General features: G+C 45.2%; 2 protein-coding genes across 13 annotated transcripts in view; one reads left to right on the top strand and one right to left on the bottom strand.

Moving 5' to 3' along the window:
* Nucleotides 1–36: 36 nt before the first annotated feature.
* On the bottom strand, nucleotides 37–10,442 carry dync2i1 (dynein 2 intermediate chain 1). Of its 2 annotated transcripts, XM_035519867.2 has the most exons (21): nucleotides 10,322–10,442; nucleotides 9,701–9,754; nucleotides 8,834–9,620; nucleotides 8,711–8,748; nucleotides 8,409–8,588; nucleotides 8,237–8,293; nucleotides 7,468–7,678; nucleotides 7,237–7,354; nucleotides 6,851–6,980; nucleotides 4,783–4,894; nucleotides 4,589–4,680; nucleotides 4,299–4,428; nucleotides 4,011–4,183; nucleotides 3,682–3,844; nucleotides 3,353–3,460; nucleotides 2,628–2,689; nucleotides 2,424–2,475; nucleotides 2,137–2,306; nucleotides 1,580–1,708; nucleotides 1,152–1,375; nucleotides 37–849 (listed from the first exon to the last, which is right to left on the bottom strand). In XM_035519867.2, the coding sequence occupies exons 1-21, from the start codon at nucleotides 10,364–10,366 to the stop codon at nucleotides 678–680; spliced, it is 3,207 nt and encodes a 1,068-aa protein (XP_035375760.2). In that variant the 5' UTR covers nucleotides 10,367–10,442; the 3' UTR covers nucleotides 37–677. The 2 variants fall into 2 exon arrangements, with proteins under 2 accessions (XP_035375760.2, XP_081551418.1); XM_081695292.1 differs by having other exon boundaries at nucleotides 2,137–2,475.
* A 596-nt stretch (nucleotides 10,443–11,038) lies between these two features.
* Nucleotides 11,039–22,540, top strand: part of esyt2b (extended synaptotagmin-like protein 2b) — a 44,407-nt gene continuing 32,905 nt past the window's right edge. For 5 of the 11 annotated variants that reach the window (XM_035536689.2, XM_081695294.1, XM_081695296.1 and 2 more), the window contains exons 1-2: nucleotides 11,041–11,748; nucleotides 21,182–21,223. In XM_035536689.2, coding sequence (XP_035392582.2) covers nucleotides 11,407–11,748; nucleotides 21,182–21,223 — 384 coding nt within the window. In that variant the 5' untranslated portion in view covers nucleotides 11,041–11,406. Of the gene's footprint in view, nucleotides 11,749–19,388; nucleotides 19,478–21,181; nucleotides 21,224–22,540 lie in introns of those variants that run through there. The other 6 variants (XM_081695297.1, XM_081695293.1, XM_081695295.1 and 3 more) reach the window with 3 other exon arrangements.

Consider the following 22,540-nt stretch of genomic DNA (forward strand, 5'->3'; position numbering starts at 1 on the left):
CTGAGGTTAGAAATGATTCTTCAAAACAAGCAAACGAACCAAAAAGTTTGTTTATTTACTGATAATGTGTATTTAGTGATGTTTAGTGGTTTGGGTCATTCTGGGGGGTAAGGGTTCAGTAATGTCACTAACAGACAGGCCAGAGAGTAAGCAGTAACAGATTTGCACCCCACCTGTCCTGGACACCTGCCCTGCACAGGTGTGGCGGTGCTAGCTCCACCCACATGCGGTCTCCATCGTTAACCTTGGACTTCCCACTGTGAGTGAGCCATAGTCTGAGCGATAGGGGACATTACCAGACGTATTCGTCCCAGTGGACTCTGCACAGGCAGGCCAGACTGGCTGTTTCCAGCGTTACTGTGTATGTGTGGATCACCTGTTCACATGTGTGGTGAAACGCCTACCAGAGCAGCTCCCTCATCTCCAACATGAGACTGAGATACCAAAGAGCATATGCAGCCCATATGAGCTGAATCAGGTATATTAGATAAACTCTGCAGTAGATCAGAGCAGCGTGGTAGATCTCCAGGAGTAGGGCTGCTTAACTCTGGGCTGGTCCACTGCAGTTTCTCTCCTCACACTTTCAGTACGGGTCGCCAAGGAGTGCTTAGAGCATGTTGTGTGCCAGGGAGTGTGTTCCAGGGAGTGTTCTGAATGTGTTGTGTGCCAAGGAGTGTTTAGAGCATGTTGTGTGCCAGGGAGCGTAGTGTTTTCATGTCAGATGTCCGGAAAAGCGCAAGGGATTGTTTCAGGAAGTGGATCTCCAATCTGCCGGACTGCCTGACCAGAGCAAAGCCTGAGGATGAGCGCCGATTGTCTGCGTCTCCAAACACCGCCATGCCTGTCACCCTGACGATGGAGGACAGAGAGGGAGAGAAAGAAAGAAAATTAAATATATGAAATGGAAAGATCATGATGGTGATATACTTCCCTAAAACCAAATAATGAGCAGACAGTTCATACTAACAGCAGCTGCTGAAGAGGACTAAACAGTACCACACTGACTGAAGCAGGTGGGTGATCAGAGGTGTGTGGGTTTACAGATCACCGTAGCAACAGGACAAGAGATCGGGGTGGTTTGTGAAAGTGTCAGCTCATCCAGGGGACTATAGAGAGGGTGGGGGGCAGAACCTGCTCTCCTGTGCTCGTACCGGTCTGGGTGCAGGTTCTCCGAGCTGATTGGACCGTCCTCTCTTTCTGCCAGGTCCCACACGTGCAGGACTGACGTGGCGTCCAGAACGAAGAACACAGTGAGTCGGGTCTGGCACCAGCACACAGTGTGAGTGGGCACACTGCCAGAACCCACAGACCACCCACACATAGGCTCCGCCCGCACAAGGGAGTGGAGGCGGACCGTAGCATCACTGCAGCCCACCTACACACACACACACACACACACACACACACACACACACACACACACACTTTTACTGACAAATACACTATTTTTGTTAACTATATAATTTCTTTTCATTAACTAAGCATATGTGCTCCCCCTACAGGTAAAAGAGGAACAGTCAAACAGACAGCACTACGCACCACACACCATTACTAACACCACCCGCGCACACACACTCACCAGGAAGAAGGGCTCTCTGTTGGGGCAGAAGTCTAGTGCGGTGACCTCTGCTGGTCTCATGCCCTCTGCAGGTGTGTAGAGCTTCGGGACAACGCGGAGGCCATGTCTAGTGCCTCGCTTCACCTGCCCCTACAGCACGCACACACACACACACACACACACACACACACACACACACACACACACACACACACCCCCCTCATCTCAGCTAAACACACCTTCACTTTCGTAAAACAACCACTTTCTCTTATATAAAAAACATTTTAACATTCAGCCTTTAAACAATCAATTTGTGACTAGCACAGGAATAATCTCAAAGTACACTGTAAAGCAGTCTTTTAGGACATTATACCATAAGAGCCGTGGGTCAAATTTAAACATGCAGTGTGCTTGTATGAGGATGTGGGGTCACATGATGTCACTGTGACCTCACTGCTCACACAGTGATACTGAACCAGAGTGCTCACCATGTCTGATGGACACCCTCACCTCCTTTGACCTCCTGCACTCACCATGTCTGATGTGTACTTTGACCTTTTTTGACCTCCTGCACTCACCATGTTGGTGCCAATGAAGTAGTGGTTAGAGTCTGAGGGTAGAAACCTCAGCAGGAGGCTTAGATGAGGCATGACCTCTGTGACCTCTGCAACCCCTCGAGAGGTAGAGCTGTCACATGTCTGTAGAGAGGAACTGTGAAGAAGTTTAACCTTTCCCCCTGGTCTCAAACCTGAGAGAGAGAGAGGTGAGAAGAGAAAGGGTGTGTGGTACAGTAGTGTGTGGTACAGGACAGAGGGATGTGTGGTACAGTAGTGTGTGGGGTACAGGACAGAGGGGTGTGGGGTACCCAGATCTGTCTGGGATCCAGAATCATCAGCTTTTGGCAGCTCAACTACAACCTGCAGAACGCGCGCGCACGCGCACACACACACACACACACACACACACACACACACACACACACACACACACACACACACACACAGTGTTTAAATACATTTCTACAGCAGATGAGAGTAAAGAAAGACATTCATGTGGAACCATTCCTTACCCAGAGAATCAGGAGGCCATTTTCATCCAGGGATCCTAACTGGAAGGATAGGCCCAGGGACTCTGCCGTATATGAGGGGGAAGAACTGCTCTAATGTCCACTCAGAACGGACACATCACTGAAGAACTTCAGTGTAACAAAATCATCTTTTTTTGACAGGTAAATCCTTTATTCTCTTTTGCTCACCCATCTACAGTCAGAAATTCCTTTGTACACATCTTTTTCCAAACAGTACTATCTACTATGCAATCAGATTATCACAACTTTTTAATTTTAGTGCAATAAATTGACATCTATGGGAACAGCTATGTAGCACAGCCCACAAATAAATGGATATTTATGGGAACAGGAACTCTGTGGGAAGCAGTACAGCTCATGCACGGGACAATGTATCTACCAGCATTATGATGGTTATGAAGAGTGTTCAGTCACTTGCTGGATATAAAAACACTTGTGCATTGCTATTTGGAACTCCATATGTAATGCATTTCTCACATTCAAAATAATTGGATTTATTGGGAGTGTTTTTTAATGCATTTTTTAAACAAAGCAAATGTGACTCATTTTTAAAGAACACAGATTATTTTACTTTAAATTAAAAAGAATTTATCATATTGAGACTATTAGTTTCTTAGTAAAATCAGTGGAGAACAATGCCTTTGATTATGTAAATGTTGAAATGTATCAGGGACTCGTGTGTGGGACTCGTGTGCGGTTCGCATTACCTTCCTGGGCTGCTAGCAGGGGCCCCCTAAACTCTGCCTCCATAGTGACCAGGACAGGCTCGACTGACACCACGGAGGATAGATGCCCCGCCACCGATAGCACAGCATCTGTACAAACACACAGTCTGCTAAAGTTAATCTAACCTTACGGTAACCTTAACCCAATCTCAGGATAACCTTTATGTCTGAAGAACAGCTGCTCACTCTAGTGTGAATCACATGACTGTATGTGTCCTTAAGACCTGACAAAGGGTGTTAAAGGCTGGACCAGGAGCAGGTCACAAACCTGGACAGTCTGGGGCAGCTCTTTGTTTTTCTGTTTGACTGACCGGTGGAGAAGGTTGGATAGCGTAGTGTCCACTCCTCTGTGTTCACTCTCAGGCACATGTGAGAGCCAGAATGTTCCCTCAGATCCCACAGCAAGACTGAACCCACAGCCGTCCCCGCAAACACCAGAGAGAGCTGACCAGGACTGAAACAACAAGACTGCACCTGAGGGGGGGGGGGGGGAAGAGAGAGAGAGAGAGAGAGAGAGAGAGAGAGAGAGAAGTATCAGTTATTAGATAAGATGTATTAGAAACATGAGGCTACCTGGACTTGATAAAGGTGTGTCTTGTATGAGGTTTGTGACAGTGACTCAGCAGGTGTGTGTGTGAACCTCAGCTTCACAGATGAGGAATTTCTGGGGAGCAGACGGCTCCCAGATGTTCCACACACACAGCAGTGTGTGTGTATCGAGTGTATCTTCACTCGGGCCGCAGCGCGGAGCGTGGACCGAGAGCAAGATGTGCACCTGCACATTGGAGAAGTGAAGCAGCGTGACCTGCCGACCTGCGCGCACAAACACACACACACACACATTGCTATAACATGTTAAACACAGGCATCACGCAGAATAATGTTGTTAAAGTAAGTGTTCCATTCCCAGTGGAAGGGGGGTTGTTACCATGTATTAAGGGGAGTTTGGTGTTGAGTTGAAGGGTTCTGTCACTGCAGGAGAGGGAGTCTATGTGAGAGTCCAGGCCTTTTACAGAGTCACTCCCTGTCCTATTCTCCTCTAACAGTACTGCGATCACCTAGAAAACTCACGTGTATGCGCATGCGCGCACACACACACACAAACACACACACACACACACATTCAAAAGCACATCTAAATTAAAAGTAGGTAAGGTCATTTTTTCATTTGTAGTTAACGAGTGTTCTGAGTGATTAGGCTAATTAAGATTGACTTACCTGCGCTGCAGAGTGCAGAAACGTGGAAAGTCGCTTTGAATCACCGTTCATCCAGGCCACAGACTCTTGAGCATTCTGGGAAACTTTGGGGCCTGTGGGTAATCAATCATACATCAAGTAATTTGCTAGGACAGTACTGCAATAAAGCATTCAGCTCTGGGCATGTGTGTGCCGTGTTTGGGGGGGTTTTGGACCTCCAGACACGGCGTTGGTCTCGGCTGGGTGTAAGGTCCACTTCTCATGGGTGTCAGGCTCCTCAGTCTGTGTGTCCTGGTCTGTGTTGTCTTCATTACACTGCACATAGACCTGCAGCCACAGCAAAACTCAGACCTCACTGATACGTTTGCAGTAACCACATTTACAGACCTGCATTTAACCTCACTTTCTGGTGAAACAACATGGTGACTGGAAATTAATGCTGCAAGTCTTCTGAACTCAAAGTATTATCAAGCAAACTGAATGGTAAGTAATTCTAATAGTAGCCAACTATAATTGTAAGGTGGGTGCAAACCCAGGTCGGCTAGGTGATGACATGGACAGCCTACTGGGTGAGTCACCACACCCTAACGATGGTGGGCCCGTGTGCAGAACAGTTAGATCTTGGAACAGGTAAAACAAAAGGAAAAACTAACCACCACACCGAGCATGGAAAAAGGGAGAACAAAGGATGCCACGGGAAGAATGGCAACCCCGATGCACTGGGGAAAACCAAACTAAAAATTCCCAAATAAAATCAGGAGGTACTTTAATGGCTAAGGGAAGCCTCAGGAGAGAGACAGTCTCAGGAGGGGAAAACTGGAGAGGGGAGGGGATGTATAACAACACAGACACCCTTGCAGGGAAGAAATGAGGTGTAGCATGAAGGCTCACAGACCTCAATACCTGAAGTTACTGGCTAGGAACTTGGCTCGAAACTTTAGCAAAGAACCAGCACTGAGTGACGGGGTCACTGGGCTTATATAAGGCCCAGCTGCTGCATACTGCCCGATTAGAAGTGTGGTTGACTCGAGGCCTCCCTCTGGTGGCCGGAGGGGGCCTCAGCCTGGTGCCAACCCTTACAATAATAGTAGGTAACTATAATAGTAGGTAATTATAATAGAAGGTATCTATAATAGTTCATTATAATAGGTAACTATAATAGTAGGTAATTATAATAGTTCATTATAATAGGTAACTATACTAGAAGGTAACTATAATAGTTAATTATAATAGGTAACTATAATAGAAGGTAACTATAATAGTAGGTAATTATAATAGAAGGTAACTATAATAGTAGATAATTATAATAGTAGATAATTATAATAGAAAGTAACTAATAGTAGATAATTATAATAGTAGATAATTATAATAGAAAGTAACTAGAATAGTAGATAATTATAATAGTAGATAATTATAATAGTAGATAATTATAATAGAAAGTAACTATAATAGTAGATAATTATAATAGAAGGTATCTATAAAAGAAAGTAATTATAATAGTTAATTATAATAGGTAACTATAATAGAAGGTAACTATAATAGGTAATTATAATAGTAGGTAATTATAATAGAAGGTAACTATAATAGTAGATAATTATAATAGAAGGTAACTATAATAGTAGATAATTATAATAGAAAGTAACTAATAGTAGATAATTATAATAGTAGATAATTATAATAGAAAGTAACTAGAATAGTAGATAATTATAATAGTAGATAATTATAATAGAAAGTAACTATAATAGTAGATAATTATAATAGAAGGTAACTATAAAAGAAAGTAATTATAATAGTTAATTATAATAGGTAACTATAATAGAAGGTAACTATAATAGTAGTTAATTATAATGGGTATCTATAATAGTAGGTAATTATAATAGTACGTACATTTGAGCACACCAAGCACTTTGCAGCAAAGCTTTGTTTGTTTTCTTTAATCCATAAACAGAGACCTGCTGTGTTTGTTTGTATTGCTTAATCCATAAACAGACAGACCTTCTGTGTTTCTGTTGTTTAATCTATAACCATACAGACCTGAGTTTGTGTTGTTTAATCCATATAACCAGACTTGCTTTTTGTTATTTAATCTATAAACAGACAGACCTGCTCTATTTTTGTTGTTTAATCTATAAACACACAGACCTGCTGTGTTGTTTAATCTATATAAACAGAGACCTGCTGTATTTCCATTGTTTAATCTACTTAAACAGACAGACCTGCTGTTTGTGTTGTGTAATCTATAAACATACAGATCAGATGTGTTTAATCTAGAAATATACAGACCTGCTTTGTGTTGCTCATTCCAAAGCTTTTGATGTACATGTCATACTCGCTGACTGGGGGAAGGTCCAGGAGAGACTCCGTCACAGAAAAATCCAACTCAATCAAACGTAAGAGCTCCACGCTGCGTTTCCTACATCACAACAGCTTTTCAGAGACTCACCTTAGTCAATTAGTCCATCAAGCATTTAATTCAATACATGAACTGTTTATTAATGCATGTTTATTAGTCCATTAATGGATTCTGTTTTAAATATAGTCACATTAGTGTCTCTGGAGAGCTCAGTAAGCCATGTGTGTGGTCTGGTATGTTCAATAAGCTGTGTGTGCTGTGTTCAGTAAGCTGTGTGTGCTGTGTTCAGTCTTCAGGAAGCTGTGTGTTCACTCACTGCTGTCTCCGGGCAACCTGCTGGCTGACCTCCCTCTGCCTCGCTGCTGTGAAGTCAATCACCCTGCCATGTGTTTGGACCCTGGCTGGACGCCTCTCTGTTTGAGCACTCAGTAAATCTCACACACACACACACACACACACGTAAGGTAAGAATTCAGGTAGGTGGTAGGCATGGCTACCTTTGTAGGTGTGTAAGATAAGAACGCAGGTAGACGGTAGGTGTGGCTACCTATGTGGGCTGCTTCAGCCTCTTTGGTTGGGGGCCGTGTAAGGGTGGCGCTAACCAGCTCATTCTCCTCCTCCATTGCTCTCTGGATGGCCTTGATCTCATCGCTCCTGTGAGCGCTCAGCTCCCTCCATCCTTCACTCTCTCCATTTTCATCCTCCTCTTCTTCCTTTCCTTCATCTTCATCCACCTCTTCAAAGTCTTCCTCATAATCCTGCATGAAGAGACACAGGTTCCTTCACTTATTATGAACTAACAAATGAAACACATAACTCTCTACTTAAACTTCAAAGATATATTATAATATTTTATTGGTCAAATCCAGATGATTTTGTCCCCAGTATGGAGATCTTCTGGAGGTTCTCTAACAACAGTGTAGTACTCCATTAGAGAGTGCTGTCCTGTGATTGGATGGTTATCCACATGGCTCTCCATTAGAGAGTGCTGTCCTGTGATTTACATTTACATTCACAGCATTTATCTGATGCTTTTATCCAAAGCGACTTACAATTATGACTGGGTACAACTTGAGCAATTTAGGGTTAAGGGCCTTGCTCAGGGGTCAGAAACAGTGGCAACTCTCTCCATTAGAGTGCTATCCTGTGATTGTATGGATTTCTACTCTCTACATGTGTCTCCTGCATCAAAACCTCATTATTTTCTTATAACGCAAAATCCATTTAAAAGCATGATGACAATTATGTAAAAACAAACGAACAAACATTATTCTGGATTGTGACCCATAAGAACCCAGGCTGCATGGTTCTCTGACCTCAAAATCCTCCTCGTAGTCCTCATTCTTCATTCCTCCCACCTCATCACTCTCCACCTGTATGAACAAAAACCAGTCAGCTCAGCTATGTGAGAACCAATCAGAATGACTCCAGCAGTTACCAACACACACACACACACACCCAAGCCCCCTCACCCAGAGTACAGCTTACCCCTTGGTCTCTGTTGCCATGGCTGCTCTTGGAGTCCTCATATCTCTTTTCTTTATGCTTCTCTCTCTCCCTCGTTCTGTCTCTGTCTGCTCCACCCTCCCCACCGGGGTGGTGGTGGTGGTGGTTGTGACGCTCTGCTTCTCGAGCATTATGGAGGGCTCCACCATTTTCCTCTGCTTCCTGAAGTCCCCAGCACCACCCAAACCACAGCTTTAAACCAGTCCCGGGCACAGAGACCTAGCTGGTGAACTAGGACACATTCTTTATTGTAGTTAATCAGTAAGAAGCAGAATGCATCTTACCCAGAGTTCTTTCTCTCTTTTTCTCCTCTCTCTTTCCTCTGAAAAACAAGGCACAAGGCTTCATTAATGAACTAAAACATAACTCGGGCCTTCTGCAGTAGTCATGGTTGATAATTATCTAACCTCTGTCCACAGGTCCAGACAGCTGTCTGTGTCCAGCCTTCTCTCGTCTTTTTCGCTCTCTCCATTCTTCCTGTTCTTGTGAATACTCCCTCTCTCTGTGCCTTTCTCTCCTCTCTCTTTCATGCTCTTTCTCTTTCTCCCTGTGCTTGTCTTCCACACTTCCCTCCTTTTCTTTTCCTCTTTCCTTTTCTGCCTTTTCCTCTTTGCCTCGCTCTGCCCTCCTTCTCTCCCTCTCTCTTTCTTTTTCTCTCTCTCCACCTTCCCTCTCTTTCTCCCAGTCATAGTCTTTCCTCCCCCCCCTCTCTCTATTCTTTTCTCTGCCTTTTCTCTGCTTTTCTCTTTCCTTCTCTTTCCATCTATCTCTCTCTGCCTCTCTGTCTTTATCCCTGTATCTTTCTTTCTCCCTGTCTCTCTCTTTGTATCTCCCCAGCTTCTCGTCTCTCTTTTTATACCTCTGAATTTGCTTCTCCTCTCTGTCTTTGGTCTCTTTGTCATCTCGTTCAGTTCTCCTCTCCCATCCCAGGTGCTCCCCAACCCTTTCTCGCTCTTTTCTCCTCTCCTTCTCCCTCTTCTCTTTCCTCCTGCTCTCCTCTTCCCTCTCCTTCTCTGGCTCTCTTAGATTTGTTCTCTCGCTTGTGCTTTCTTTCTCCCTCTGTCTCTCTCTCTCCCTCCTTACATCTGTCTCTGAGTCCTGCCGTGTGCGCTCCGTTGACTCTCCAGTCCTGTGTGTCCTCTGCACCTCCTCTCGCTTGGATCGTTCTCTTCTCTGGCTCTTCCTATCCTGACCCTGCAAGTCACACTCATACAAATGAGTTTCTCTCTCCCTCAGCGCATGCATGCAAACCTCGAACCCCCTCTGAAACCGACCTGCAGATGCCTTCTTAAGTCTTCAGGTCTCCATGTGTCTTCTTTTGTTATTTTCTTAAGAAAGAAGTGGAAAAAAGACAGACATGACAATCAGGCAAAACTCCCGCTACACACATGCGTTCTAATGTCTCCACTTAAGTCTGCTGTGCTGTGCTTTCATTGTCTTTGTAGGTAATGCACAATGAGTAGTACGTCAGTAATCCTCACCATGTACAGGCAAGAAGGTATTTCAGTTCTGACAAAAGGAGAATTACTAGAAAAACAAAAGGACTATCACACGAACCAGCGATGTCCAAACAAATACGCAATGCTACAGATCAAATACCACACCGTCTTACAAAAGGTAGAGCCGCTGTAGGACGGTTGGCTGTTATAGCATTAGCTAACGGACCTGGGATAATAATTACACTGGGTCTGCCAGCGGAGCACACCTCCTGCTCTCTTTTCCTAAAACTGCACCCGACAGGAGCAGTGAAGGTGTGCAGTGTAGTATTGTTCAGCTCCTAGAGACGCTTCGAGACGGAGGTTAGCTAACCAGCTAACCAGACTGCTAGAGCTCGAGGCACATGGATTTTCTTGCTGTAAATCTCCAGAAAGCACGCACACACACGGACACATCACCTTGTCTGAGTACATTATGCCACACACGCGTGTCCAACTTCTCATTTAAGGCGGATAAGATTTATGTTGACAGTGTTCACCGCCATGACTCCCGACCACTACGACGCATGCGCTGATGAATGAAACCATGGCGATGCGTCACATACATTATCTACACTACAGGCTGAGCAATCGAATTATGAACAATCGCTATAACACGTCCGTCACCATAGAGATAGTCACGTTGTGTTGATCATCGAAACGTTCAACGTTTAGGCACGGCTGTTTGAAGAATACTGGTTTGCTTGGTGAGTGAATGTATGATAACATGAAGTTGGTTATATCTCATAAATCTAGGAAATGAATCTTAAACTTTACAAGATCACAGACTATTCTCCCCGTTAATATTTTTAACTGCAACTCTGACATGCCTGTAAAATGCCTCTGGATATATATATATATATATATATATATATATATATATATATATATATATATATAGATAGATAGATACAGATATATAATATATAAATATAGATAGATAGATATAGGGTGTGTGAAACGCCTTCTCTGATAATCTGTGACGTATAAAATAAGTATTTTCCAGCACAAAAACTGTTTATAGTCGGTCTAAGCGCTTTTGCAGGATGTCCCGTCTCTATGTATCTGCCGCTGTCGAGCGCGTTGTGGCGATTCACGCTGCCCGCGCGCAAACTGTCCTGACAGGCAAACTGAGCAAACCGCGCGCGTGCTGTGTAAGCGCTGCTGTTTGGCGTACACGCTGCACGAACACATTTCGGTATGTTGCGGTGAAGTCTTACTGTTAACGTGCGTTTTTAAGTGTAAGGTAAAGCGATGTGAAGGCGCACTAACGTGAGAGCAGTGCAGCCTCCAGCATGTGCTATCGGCCCACGCGCGTGTGAACGCTTGTCTCAGGACTACTCTGCACGTGCTCGACCTCATAACAGCCGTGCGCCGTGCCGGTGTCGCTAGGTGCGTGACGGCGACCGCACCAAACAGCGCCTCGTTACCGTAAAGGTCAAAGTAGGCAGTCTTGGAAACGGAGTGGCGGAAATCGCAGCTGCGAGACGGGCATTCCAGGAGCGATGAGCGCCGTTCACGGGTCCGTGCCACAGTCGCCAGGTGCCCCCGGACCGCAGCACGCGGCACCGAGCAGCGCACCCGCCGCGGACGCGCCGTCGTGCGCCGGACAGCTGGCGTGCACGTGGGCGCACTTGGCGAAGACGTTGGTTGTTATTTTCCCCGTGTATGCCCTGGGCTATCTGGAGTTCAGCTTCAGTTGGCTTTTAATCGGACTTGCAGTGTTTTTCTTTTGGAGAAGAAACACGTCTTGTAAGAGCACGAGGATAAACAGAGCGCTTGCGTTTTTGGAACACGAGGAGGGAACTGTCAAACACAACTTGCCACCCGACGGACTGCCGTCATGGGTGAGTAACGCGAAAACAACATCGGATTAAAAATGCAACACATTTCACTTTCACGGGTAGAATCTGACAGAGGTCTGATCACTACGAGTTTACCACCACCAACCATCAACAAAACCTGCTCCGGCCTTCACCTGCTGAATATTAAGTTGAGAAAATCTAATTTGACCAGCCTCTGCTTTAGACTGCGCTTTTGCAAAGCTTCATTAGTCTTACTTAAGCTGGTTCATGACCCAGCCTAAAGATGAACCTCCTAACTAACCAAATATGCTAAAGTGTTACTTGAATGAGGAATAGGGGCAAAATCCTTAGTTCACATTCAGAGGTGTTGTGGGTCAGAGGGCTGTCGGGCTCAGAGATCAGCTCCTGGTGGATGGCCAGGCAGAGGACTGCTGTTGGGGTGAAACCAGTAAATGGCAGCTCTGACGTTTCTGTGGCTTGCTGTAGGTCACCCTCCAGTAACATGGTTAGGTCAACGTCAGCCAGTGTGCAGTCAGGTGACATGTCAGCTGATAGGAATACCAGACATATCAGCCTGAAACCCATGTTGGGACGTATAACTGATCTGTGTGTGTATGTGTGGTAAGTTATTGACCTCTATGGAAACCCAGCTCATGGGGTAAGCTGTGTGGGGTGTGAGTCCTGGAGACCTGTTTACACAGACCCTCAGTGTTCAGAGCTGCTCACTGCAGGTTTAGGATCTGTTTTAGCCATCACACAGTATTTATAGCCTGTCACATAGTTGTTATAGCTTGTCAAAGTCATTACAATCTGGAGACCAGATTGGTTTTGAGTGTGAATATTGGCGCATATTTTGTGCTTCAGGAAGAACCTCCTCACATGAGAAGATGAACTAGGTGAGTTTATTTTAGTGGTCGAGTAATCAGAGACCTGACTGATGTGGTGGCCATGGCGAGATTGTGGCTGGTACATCATTAATTCATCAGTCATTGTGTTTACACACTCATACAGACACTGAATAGATTTATGTTGTTGAGATTGTCTTTATTTTAGATGCAAAAACAGTATTACACAGGTAAAAACAGTGTTAAAGAAACAAGTGACAATAAACAAATGACAAAATAATATAATTACAGCATAAATAATTTATAGACGAGTATATGTGACCATTAGATGTTAAAATATTTTTATAAATAAAAGCTGCTGATGGTGAAACCAATATAATAACATACAGATTAAACCACATTATAGACGAATGCATTAATGTGATGCTATGAGGCTTAAGCAGGATGCGTGGACGAGGCACGTTGAGACAAACGTTTTATTTAACACCTACACTTAGCACACATGCTACATTACATCAAACACCGACAAACATATGACAACACATGAGACATATACACACACAAGGATCAGGTGGACGACACAAGAGGGCGTGGTACTACCGATTAATGCAAACACACATACATACACACCGAGATGTTTGAGGAGGAGGGAGGGGCCGTATCGTGACAGAGTCCCCCCTCAAGGGCGCGACTCCCGGCGCACCAGCCTTACAGGCTGCGGACCCGAGACCAACGGCAAACGGCGAGGCCAGAGGACTGGGCAGTCCGCCACGGGCCAGCGCGAGCAGGAGCGTGGGGGGGAATACCAGGACTAAGACAAAGACAGACACAGGAACACACACACTAACAGGCACTGACACAGACACAGAGCGGAACAAAGTGATTGGTACATTTAAGGTAACGGGGACAGACACTTGAACACCACCACACATGTTCAATAGTCCGGGGAGGGGAGAAGGCGCTCCAGACAATCCACCAGTCATTGGCTGGTTTGGAGGCTGACCAGCCTGGGGAAGACATTTACATTTACGGCATTTAGCAGACGCTCTTATCCAGAGCAACTTACAAAAGTGCTTTGTCATTTACTCATAGAATATATCCAAGTACAGTATAGTAGGTTAGAATCAGACATACCAATGAACTAGAATACTGTAGAATACAGGGATGAATGCTGATGCCTAGAAGTGCAAAATACATCAGGTCTATCTTAAACAATGATAAGTGCTATAAACAATAAGTGCTAGAGTTTGTTAAACAACATAAACAGTGCCCTACAATAAGTACTAAATTAGTCAGTCAATATGGGTGCAGTGTCAGTTGTCCTTTAAATATTCTGCAAATAGATGGTTCTTCAGTCTGCATTTGAAGACTGCAAGGGACTCTGCTGTCCGGACAGCAAGTGTGAGTTCAGAGAAGCAGATCTCTTGCGATTGTCTGGAACAGAGCAGAATGAATTGGATCCAGCGGACATGTAGTCAGATTGCTGGAGGTCAGAAGTTGAGGAATTTCATCTGTGGAGAGAGGAGAAAAAGAAGTCAGAGAGTTGGATGTTGGGGAATGCACGTTGGTTGGAAGAGTGGGAACAGAGGAAAAGGACTGGTGGATTGCTGCAACCTTCTCCTCAAAGAAGGTGATAAAATCCTCCGGAGTAAGAGATGAGGAAGGAGGGGGAGGGGGAAGATTAAGGAGAGAAGAAAAAATTGTGAAGAGCTTGCGTGGCTCAGATGATTATTCAAATTTCTCTCTGTTGTAGGATGACTTTGCAGATGTTACTTTCAGTGAGAACTTGGAAAGGAGAGACTTGTATGATCTGAGGTCTGAATCTACGTGAGATTTCCTCCACCACCTCTCTGCAGTCCTTGGTTCTCTCCTGTGGCAGCAAAGTGCTTCTGTTAGCCAGGGGGCAGGTTGGGAGGACTTAGCGGGTCTAGAGGAGAGAGGGCACAGAAGATTCATTGTTGAGGAGAGTGTAGAAATGAAAGTATTTGTAACTGTATCCAAAAAGAGAGAGGATAGAGAGTCAGGGTGAGGAAGGGTGGGCAAAATAGTAGAAGTAAGGGAAGAGGGAGTTATGGAGTGCTGATTGCGACAGAGGAAGGAGGAACATGTTGGAGAGGACTGGATGGAAAGAGAAGGAAGGGAGAGAGAGAAGGATGGAAAGTGATGGTCTGAGAGGTGGAGGGGGGTGACTGCAATGTCCAATGTTGTGGTGGTACGGGTGAAGATCAGGTCCAGAACATTGCCCGCTTTGTGAGTCGGAGGAGAGTGGTTGAGGGTGAGGTCAAATGCTTTCAGCAGTGGAAAGATGTGGGAGGAATGCAGCTTGTCTGATGGAAGGTTGAAGTCACCAAAGAGAATGAGTGGATTTCCTTCAATGGGGAATTGACTCAGAAGGATGTCGAGCTCATCAATGAAGTGATCTAGGGAACCTGGAGGGCAGTAGATGACAATGATAAGAAGTTTGGTGGGGAAAGACACTGTAATGGCATGAAATTCAAAAGAGGAGATGGAAAGTGTAGAGAAGGGAAGTGGAGTGAAACGCCACTCTGGAGACATTAGTAAACCTGTGCCACCATCCCTGCCGAGACGCCTCGGAGAATGTGTGGATGGAAAGGCAGAGGACAGGGCAGCTGGAGTCGCCGAATTCTCAGGGGTGATCCATGTTTCTGTCAGAGCCAGGAAGTGTAGGAAGTGGAGGGATGGTAATGCTGAGGGATGGTAATCTGGACAGCAGATTGGCAGTTCCAGAGCCCTCCTGCCACCACGATATGTGATGGAGTGAAGCGTTGTGAGTCAGTGAGGTTGCTGAGATTGCGACGTCTATGATTGTGTCGAGGAGATCTGTGGGATTTGTGGACAGGAATTGTGAAGCACCTTTCAGATGCTTGATTTGTGGATGTATGAAATAAAGGATTGAGATAATATGAGAAGATACTTAGCTGAGTTTGTGAAGTCCTGTAGGTGAGATGTAGATGAACTGATTGAGAATACCACCAAACCTTCTCCAGATGTTGGAGTCGTCCTAATTTAACTCAGTTCAATAAGTGCTGAGCCCGCCCCTCTATTCACACCTAAGGTCAGGGCAAAACTACACCTGTAGTGAGTGTAGTGAGCTACCAAGCAACTAACAACTAGGTTTAGACAACAAGCCTTGAATTTCACAGAATCTAAGACAAAAGTAAGTGAACTCAGAGCCTACCTTAACCAACCAACGAGACAAACCAAAGCACATACAATGAGACAAACCAAAGATTGTCCTTCACTGGCTTGGGTAGTGGTGACTGTCCCGATTTTGGCGTATATGTGCCAGGAGGCGCACCAGCCATGTTGCCCGGTTCTGGTGCAGGCACTGGTGTCGCTGCCTTTTTGCCTCCATGAGGCTTAGGCGTAGGCACATTTGCTTTGGGACCTCTCGCCTTAGGGAGAGGAGTTTCCTCTGAAGACGATGTCACTTCTCTGCCAGTCACCTGGGGCAGCTTGCTCGCTTTTGGGCAGCGTGTCCTGGGCGGAGCCTTAGATGGAGCATTGGGTGCTGGGGGCTCGTCATCCTTGGAGCCTATAACGTCGCTCTGCGAGGAAGGCTCCCCATGAGGGACCTCATCCACCTCCATTGAAGGGTCCTCCTCATGATCGGACCCATGTCTGACGTCAGACCAACGTCACGACCCCGGACCATATACAGGGCCCCCCCAAAATCGTCCAGCGGGTTCCTCCCTCGTCAAGGATCCCCGGAGCGAGACCAGGAAGAATGATGGACTCTCCACGGGATAATTGAAGTCCATGGGGTCCGAGGACTAGAAATCATTATACCAGTCTTCTGCCTCCGCACCTGGCCCACGCTCACGTCTGGTGGGCGTCAGGAGGTGCCCAAGGTCACGGCGGGCTTCCCTGTACGGCTGTGGGAGGCGTCCACCTCCCTTCTTTCTCTTCCGTTTTCCTCTCCCAGGCATCCTTGGTTCGTTGGTGTTGCTGTGACGCTATGAGGCTTAAGCAGGATGCGGGGATGAGGCACGTTGAAACAAATGTTTTTAATAACACAAAACACCTACACTTAGCACACATGCTATATACACTTAACAAACATACGACAACACACGAGACATATACACACAGAAGGATCAGGTGAGTGACACAAGAGGGCGTGGCACTACTGACTAACGCACACATACACACCGAGATGTTTGAGGAGGAGGGAGGGGCCGTATTGTGACAATTAAACCACATTATAGACTAAAACATTATAAACACAAACACATTAAACCACATTATAGACTAACGTTGTAAACACAAACAGTAAATCACATCTAGCATTCATGCACAAAACGTGTATTCAGTGTGGACTCCTCTCACATGAAGCTGTTTGCTGTACATGTCAAATGAAATGAAGGAAGTTAAAATTAAAATGCAAAGTCTTAACATACATCTATTAATGACAAGATGAAACACATTTTAATTGGCTGTTATAAACAGGGCTATCATTGGCTAGATAACTAGACCAAGATGTCAATAAAGAATGTTTGCCTGGGTTCTTCAGACAGACAGTAGATGGTTTGTTCAGGCAGCATGATTAATTTTGAGAAATGAACATTTTTCTTTTATGTGGGTTATTTCCCAAACACCTGAATAGTCTTTCCAAGCTTCCCTGGTGAATTTAGGGTAGGAGTAACTGACGCTAACTCTAGCTAGCCTAGCTGTTTATTATATTAGTGAATGTTCTAAGTAACTAGTAACTTTGCTCCAAACCGCCGACGGTAACTATTACTGTTCAACAGATAAAATTCACAGTATTCATTCACCACATCACATTACCTCTGTATTTTTTACATCTTTCTCCCTCTTCTTTCCTTTTTTTCTCCTCTCCTGGGCACCAGAAGGCTTCGGCCACTCTGATATTATGGCGGCTGCTGTTCGTACCTAATCTTTGTGTTTACTGTTAATGGCAGTCTCACTCACTCACATTTACCGTTAATCCCAGTCTCACTCACATTTACCGTTAACTCCATTCTCACTCACGTTTACCGTTAATCCCAGTCTCACTCACTCAAATTTACCGTTAATCCCAGTCTCACTCAATCACATTTACCCCTAATCCCAGTTTCATTCACTCTCGTTTACCGTTAATCCCAGTACCACTCACTGCAAATCATAGTGCCTCAGATTAGTACCCTATATTATATCTAAATAATCGTGAACAGTTCTCTGAGGATAGGACGGGTGGCTTTGGTCATTAAGATGACCTCTGATTGGTCAGTCTCTTGTCCTATCATGGCTGGTGATTTGAATCTTGAATGCGTTCTAGGTTCGTCAGCAAAGGCAGTGTTGGTTTACTCCATGTGCCCTATTTTTGTTAATGATGTCATGTATTGGCTCGCTATGCAGGGCGTGTGCAGGTCTGTGCGTCACAAGGTGCTGAACCTGACGCAGGTCTTAGTGAGTAAGACTGGGGTGACCAGCACATACCAGAACTGTTACTACATGGGGCCATAGAGGTCTGCAGTTATGAAGTGCATGAATATATGTAAGACACTCAGGATAAGAGCACCTGTGAAATGCTGCAAGTGTCACTCTCAGATCTGGGCTTCATCCCTTTAGTGCTTTCTAACTTTCCAGCTGACCCTACTGAATGAGCTGTGCTAGTTCTGCATGAGCTGTGCTAGATCAGTTATCCTTAGTCCCTGTGCTGGGAGTTGTGTGCTGACTTTAGTGCCTCATTAAGGGCTTGGCAGTTACTTGCCAGTCTGAACAGGGCATGTTGAAGGAAGTAAAAGCTGATTATTGGCTATACAGAATCCAGCCAGTCTGGAATACAGGAGAGAGTGTCCTTCAGCAGAGCAGTCTCTGCAATAGGGGAGGGCAGCATGACGATATGATGTGGTTCTCATGTTAAATGATGTCATAATAGGTCAGGGGAGTGGCCTATATTGTGGCTATTGTTACTTCTGAGCAAGGCAAGGCAGGACTCATTTGTGGAGGTGTGCAGCATTTATTGTTGGCAAATCCACAAGCCTATGTGATCAGCCTCTGAATGGTCCATAGAGTACCAGGAGTCAAGGAACTGTAGCTGGAATACAGGGTGTGAACAGGAACAAAAAAGAAACCAAGAAACAAAGCAAACCACAGATTACGTTAAGTACATAACAGGGACAACCGTACCAGTATCAGCAGGCACAGGGCAGATAACAGTTTGCTATTAAACAGTAGCAATAGTAGCAAATCTGGAGGGTATCTTTGTAGTTCAGACACCGTGGGCTCTGTGAGGGATTTGCTGTCTGACTACTACGTCTCTAAACTTAAATCTATCATCAGATAACAGTCTATTCCTATGTGTATTACAATGCAGCAAACATTAGACCAGGTAGTATACCTCATGCTACAAAAAACAGTTTGGCCTTTCAGGAGCACCAGCAAAGTCATGTCTGGGGGCTCTAATCAAATTATTTTTTTATTTTTATTTTTTACAGCAAAATGCAATATTTACCCACCCTGTACAATCTTTACCTGTCTTCCTACTGCCAGGTTGGCCATCTTGGTTGGTTTCAGCACAAGCCTTGATTATGTCTTATTTTCCTTATTTATTTTTCTTTTGTGTGTGCCACTGGGATATGAGCATATCATGGAGTCCTGATTAGCTAGCTAGTGTGTTATCATAGTAACTAGTGTGTTTAGCTGTTTTTTCATTTATTTTTTCAGCCAACTGCTTGTGGCCCTGTGATCTCTGGGGCCCCATACATTTGTATAGTTTGGGTGTTGGTAAAGACCACCACTGGTTCTAACGCACAGAGGTAGTTATAAAGACATAAACAAAGAAAAACTAGGAGCTCCTGACACCAATAAAGGGCAAAGAAAGAAAAGACAGGACGAGGCGGGGACGGAAACAATAGCAAAACCACATGGCGCACATTCCCATATGAACCCTGATGCCAGAGGTGAGAACCATGACAGTTCTCTGCTAACATTCTGATAACTCAATTCAGTAACTCACACTCTGCTAACTCACACTCTGCTAACTCCTGCTTTGCTGACTCATGTTTGCTAACCTGTATATTCAGCGACTACAGAATGATGTGGCGTGATATTGCGCTTTGGACACAGTGCTTAAGTACTGGCATATGCAGGGGCATGTGAGTTAGCAAAGTGGCATCACAAGAAATGATTCTATATACATTTAAAAAAAAGAAATAAAAATAATACAGATTTTTAAAAAGGGCCTCCACCCTGCCTCTCGCAGTGGTGCCCTGGAGCGCAGCACTGCGCCACTGTGCTCATGAGCGTCTGAAGTTTCCCGTCTGTCTCTCATGCAGTATGTTAGCCTGACTAGTGATGTTTGCCATCACACTGTATATAGATGGCCACGTACAAGAAACCGTCTAGCCTGACTGTCCTGGAGACTTGAATAAATAGGCCAACTCAGTAAACAAATAAAAACAGGGCAATTTTGCAGTCAGATTTTAGTTTCTGGGTTTGTGCAAGTTTTCAATGCATGTTTTGGTGCAGGTTTAGGGTGCAGATTTAGGGTGAATCTTTAGGGTGCAGGTTTAGAGTGAATGTTTAGGGTGCAGGTTTAGGGTGCCGGTTTAGGGTGCAGTTTTATGCAGGGAAAGTGCCCAGAGAGGTTTGCTGACAGTTGAATTTGACCTACATTTCACTTTCAAAGTGATGTTGTGTAACTCCTGTCCATCCTGCAGTGCATTCAGTGCAGTAGCCGAGACCCTCACGGGAACTCACGAGGCAGACAGTCACAGTAGTGCAGACCCACACGAGAACTCACGAGGGAGATGGTCACAGTAGTGCAGACCCACACGAGAACTCACGAGGGAGACAGTCGCAGTAGTGCAGACACATGTGAGAACTCACGAGGGAGACAGTCGCAGTAGGGCAGACCCACGTGAGAACTCACGAAGGAGACAGTCGCAGTAGTGCAGACCCACGTGAGAACTCATGGGGCAGACCGTCGCAGTAGTGCAGACCCACGTGAGAACTCATGGGGCAGACCGTCGCAGTAGTGCAGACCCACGTGAGAACTCATGGGGCAGACCGTCGCAGTAGTGCAGACCCACGTGAGAACTCATGGGGCAGACCGTCGCAGTAGTGCAGACCCACGTGAGAACTCATGGGGCAGACAGTCGCAGTAGTGCAGACCCACGTGAGAACTCATGAGGGAGACGGTCGCAGTAGTGCTGCTTTATTCCCAGAATAAAATATTAATTTTCACAATAGAATGTCTGGGCATTTGACAAATTTGATTGTATAATTGAATTTAGAGTATATTGTTATAATCAATGCGTTATAACTGTGTGTGTGTGAGTGTGAGTGCTAGTATGTGTGTGTGTCAGTTTCAGAATATATGGGTGTGTTCATTAGGGAACATGCAGATATTGGACTGCTGTGTTTTCTTGTTCTTTTTTTATTGCATTGCATCATACCACACCTCCATCAGTCTCTCCTTTTCCGTTAGAGAGTGAGGAATCTTTTTCTTGACTTTCATTTGCTCTAATTAGACATGGGTCAGGTCTAGGAAGCCAAATTCTCCTGATCAAACTGTGTTTTAATGTTTTACTGACTGCATTTATATTTTCTGTTTGTCTTTGTTTTGTTTTGTATATTTACTTGTGGGCTTGTTTGTTTTCCAGATTCATTTTCCAGATGTGGAGAGGGTGGAGTGGATAAACAAGGTGAGAAATGATTGCACACATCCTGAACCCAGGAATGCGTGCGTGTGTGTGTGAGAGTGTGTGAGAGTGTGTGTGAGTGTGTGTGTGAGTGTGTGTGAGTGAGTGTGTGTGTGTGTGTGTGTGTGTGTGTGTGTGTTCTCCTGTTCCCTTGTAGTCACTTCCTCCCCTGTGCACACTCTTGCTCTCGTCCTCCCTCTCCTTCCTCTGCTCAGTACCAGGGTGGTATAAATAGCCTTGCATCTGGAACAGCCGAGTCTCTCTGTGGCCCTCCTCCTCTCTGTGCCTGTCTCTCTGCTTTTTCTGGTGAGGGTAGCAGTGGTAACAGGCTGAGAAGATCAGTCGAGACTTTTCTATACACTGCGACAGGTTTCAACTCCACTTGTGGGACACCCAGATGCTCCCAGTCCAGCTGTGAGGTGTAATCCCTCCAGCAAGTCCTGGCTCTGCTTCTAGGTCTCCTTCCAGTGGGTCGTAACTGGAACAGCTGTACAGGGAGCTGTACATGCCCAAACCACCTCGATTGGCTCCTCAGTATTGAGGAGGAGTGGCTCTAGTCCGAGGCCTTCCCCAGTGGAAAGTTGAGTAACCCTGTGGAGAAACCAAATTTCTGACACTAGTGTTCACCTTGGTAAAGATGTGGAAGTAGTTTACCGGTGTACAGAGACCTTTGTCCTAGGATTAAGGTTCTCTTTCACCACCACAGACTGATTTGGAGTCTGAATTGGAGTCTTTCTCTATGGAACACCAAATGGTGATTAGATGACTGCTCTGCTCCTTTCTTCTCAAATCACAAGACCTTTGACCCAAGATGGTACCGTGTAACCTGGTACCTGTCCTCAGGTGCAAACACACACACACAGCACCCCAGTGTATTCCAGTGGTGATGTCAAGAGTGCTGATGATGTGGTTGTGATGATCCGCTCTGTTCTGTAATTCTGTTATATGTGCTGTAGGATGAAAGTGTTGTTATATATGATAATGCTTCCACATTCTTTTACATTTACATTAACAGTGTTTAGCACATGGTAAGTATCCATCTATGAAAAGATGTCAGACAGGCATTTCAAGATCCAAGTAAAGATGTTAGTATCTGAGGGAATGAGGGAGAAGAATTGTTGAGTGTCATTGTAGAAGTGGAAGGAGAAGCTGTATGATATTACCTGAGTACAAAGAGAGGAGAGTAGAGGACCAAGCACTGGTCCTGGTGGGACACTTGGAGGACATGGGCTGTAGTGTGATGGGCTTTAGTGCTGTAGTGTGATGGGCTTTAGTGCTGTAGTGTGATGGGCTTTAGTGCTGTAGTGTGATGGGCTTTAG

The sequence above is a fragment of the Electrophorus electricus genome, chromosome 13 (genome assembly GCF_041902795.1).
Source record: "Electrophorus electricus isolate QZ-2024a chromosome 13, ASM4190279v1, whole genome shotgun sequence".
Classification (NCBI taxonomy): Eukaryota; Metazoa; Chordata; class Actinopteri; order Gymnotiformes; family Gymnotidae; genus Electrophorus; species Electrophorus electricus.

Coding starts and splice junctions, on each gene's coding strand:
- dync2i1 (XM_081695292.1), bottom strand. CDS start 10,366: ATGAGAAGTTGGACACGCGTGTGTGGCATAATGTACTCAGACAAG. Junction 4,895..6,850: donor GAATGAGCAACACAAAGCAG/GTCTGTATATTT, acceptor CTGTGGCTGCAG/GTCTATGTGCAGTGTAATGA. Junction 2,476..2,627: donor ATGGCCTCCTGATTCTCTGG/GTAAGGAATGGT, acceptor CGCGTTCTGCAG/GTTGTAGTTGAGCTGCCAAA.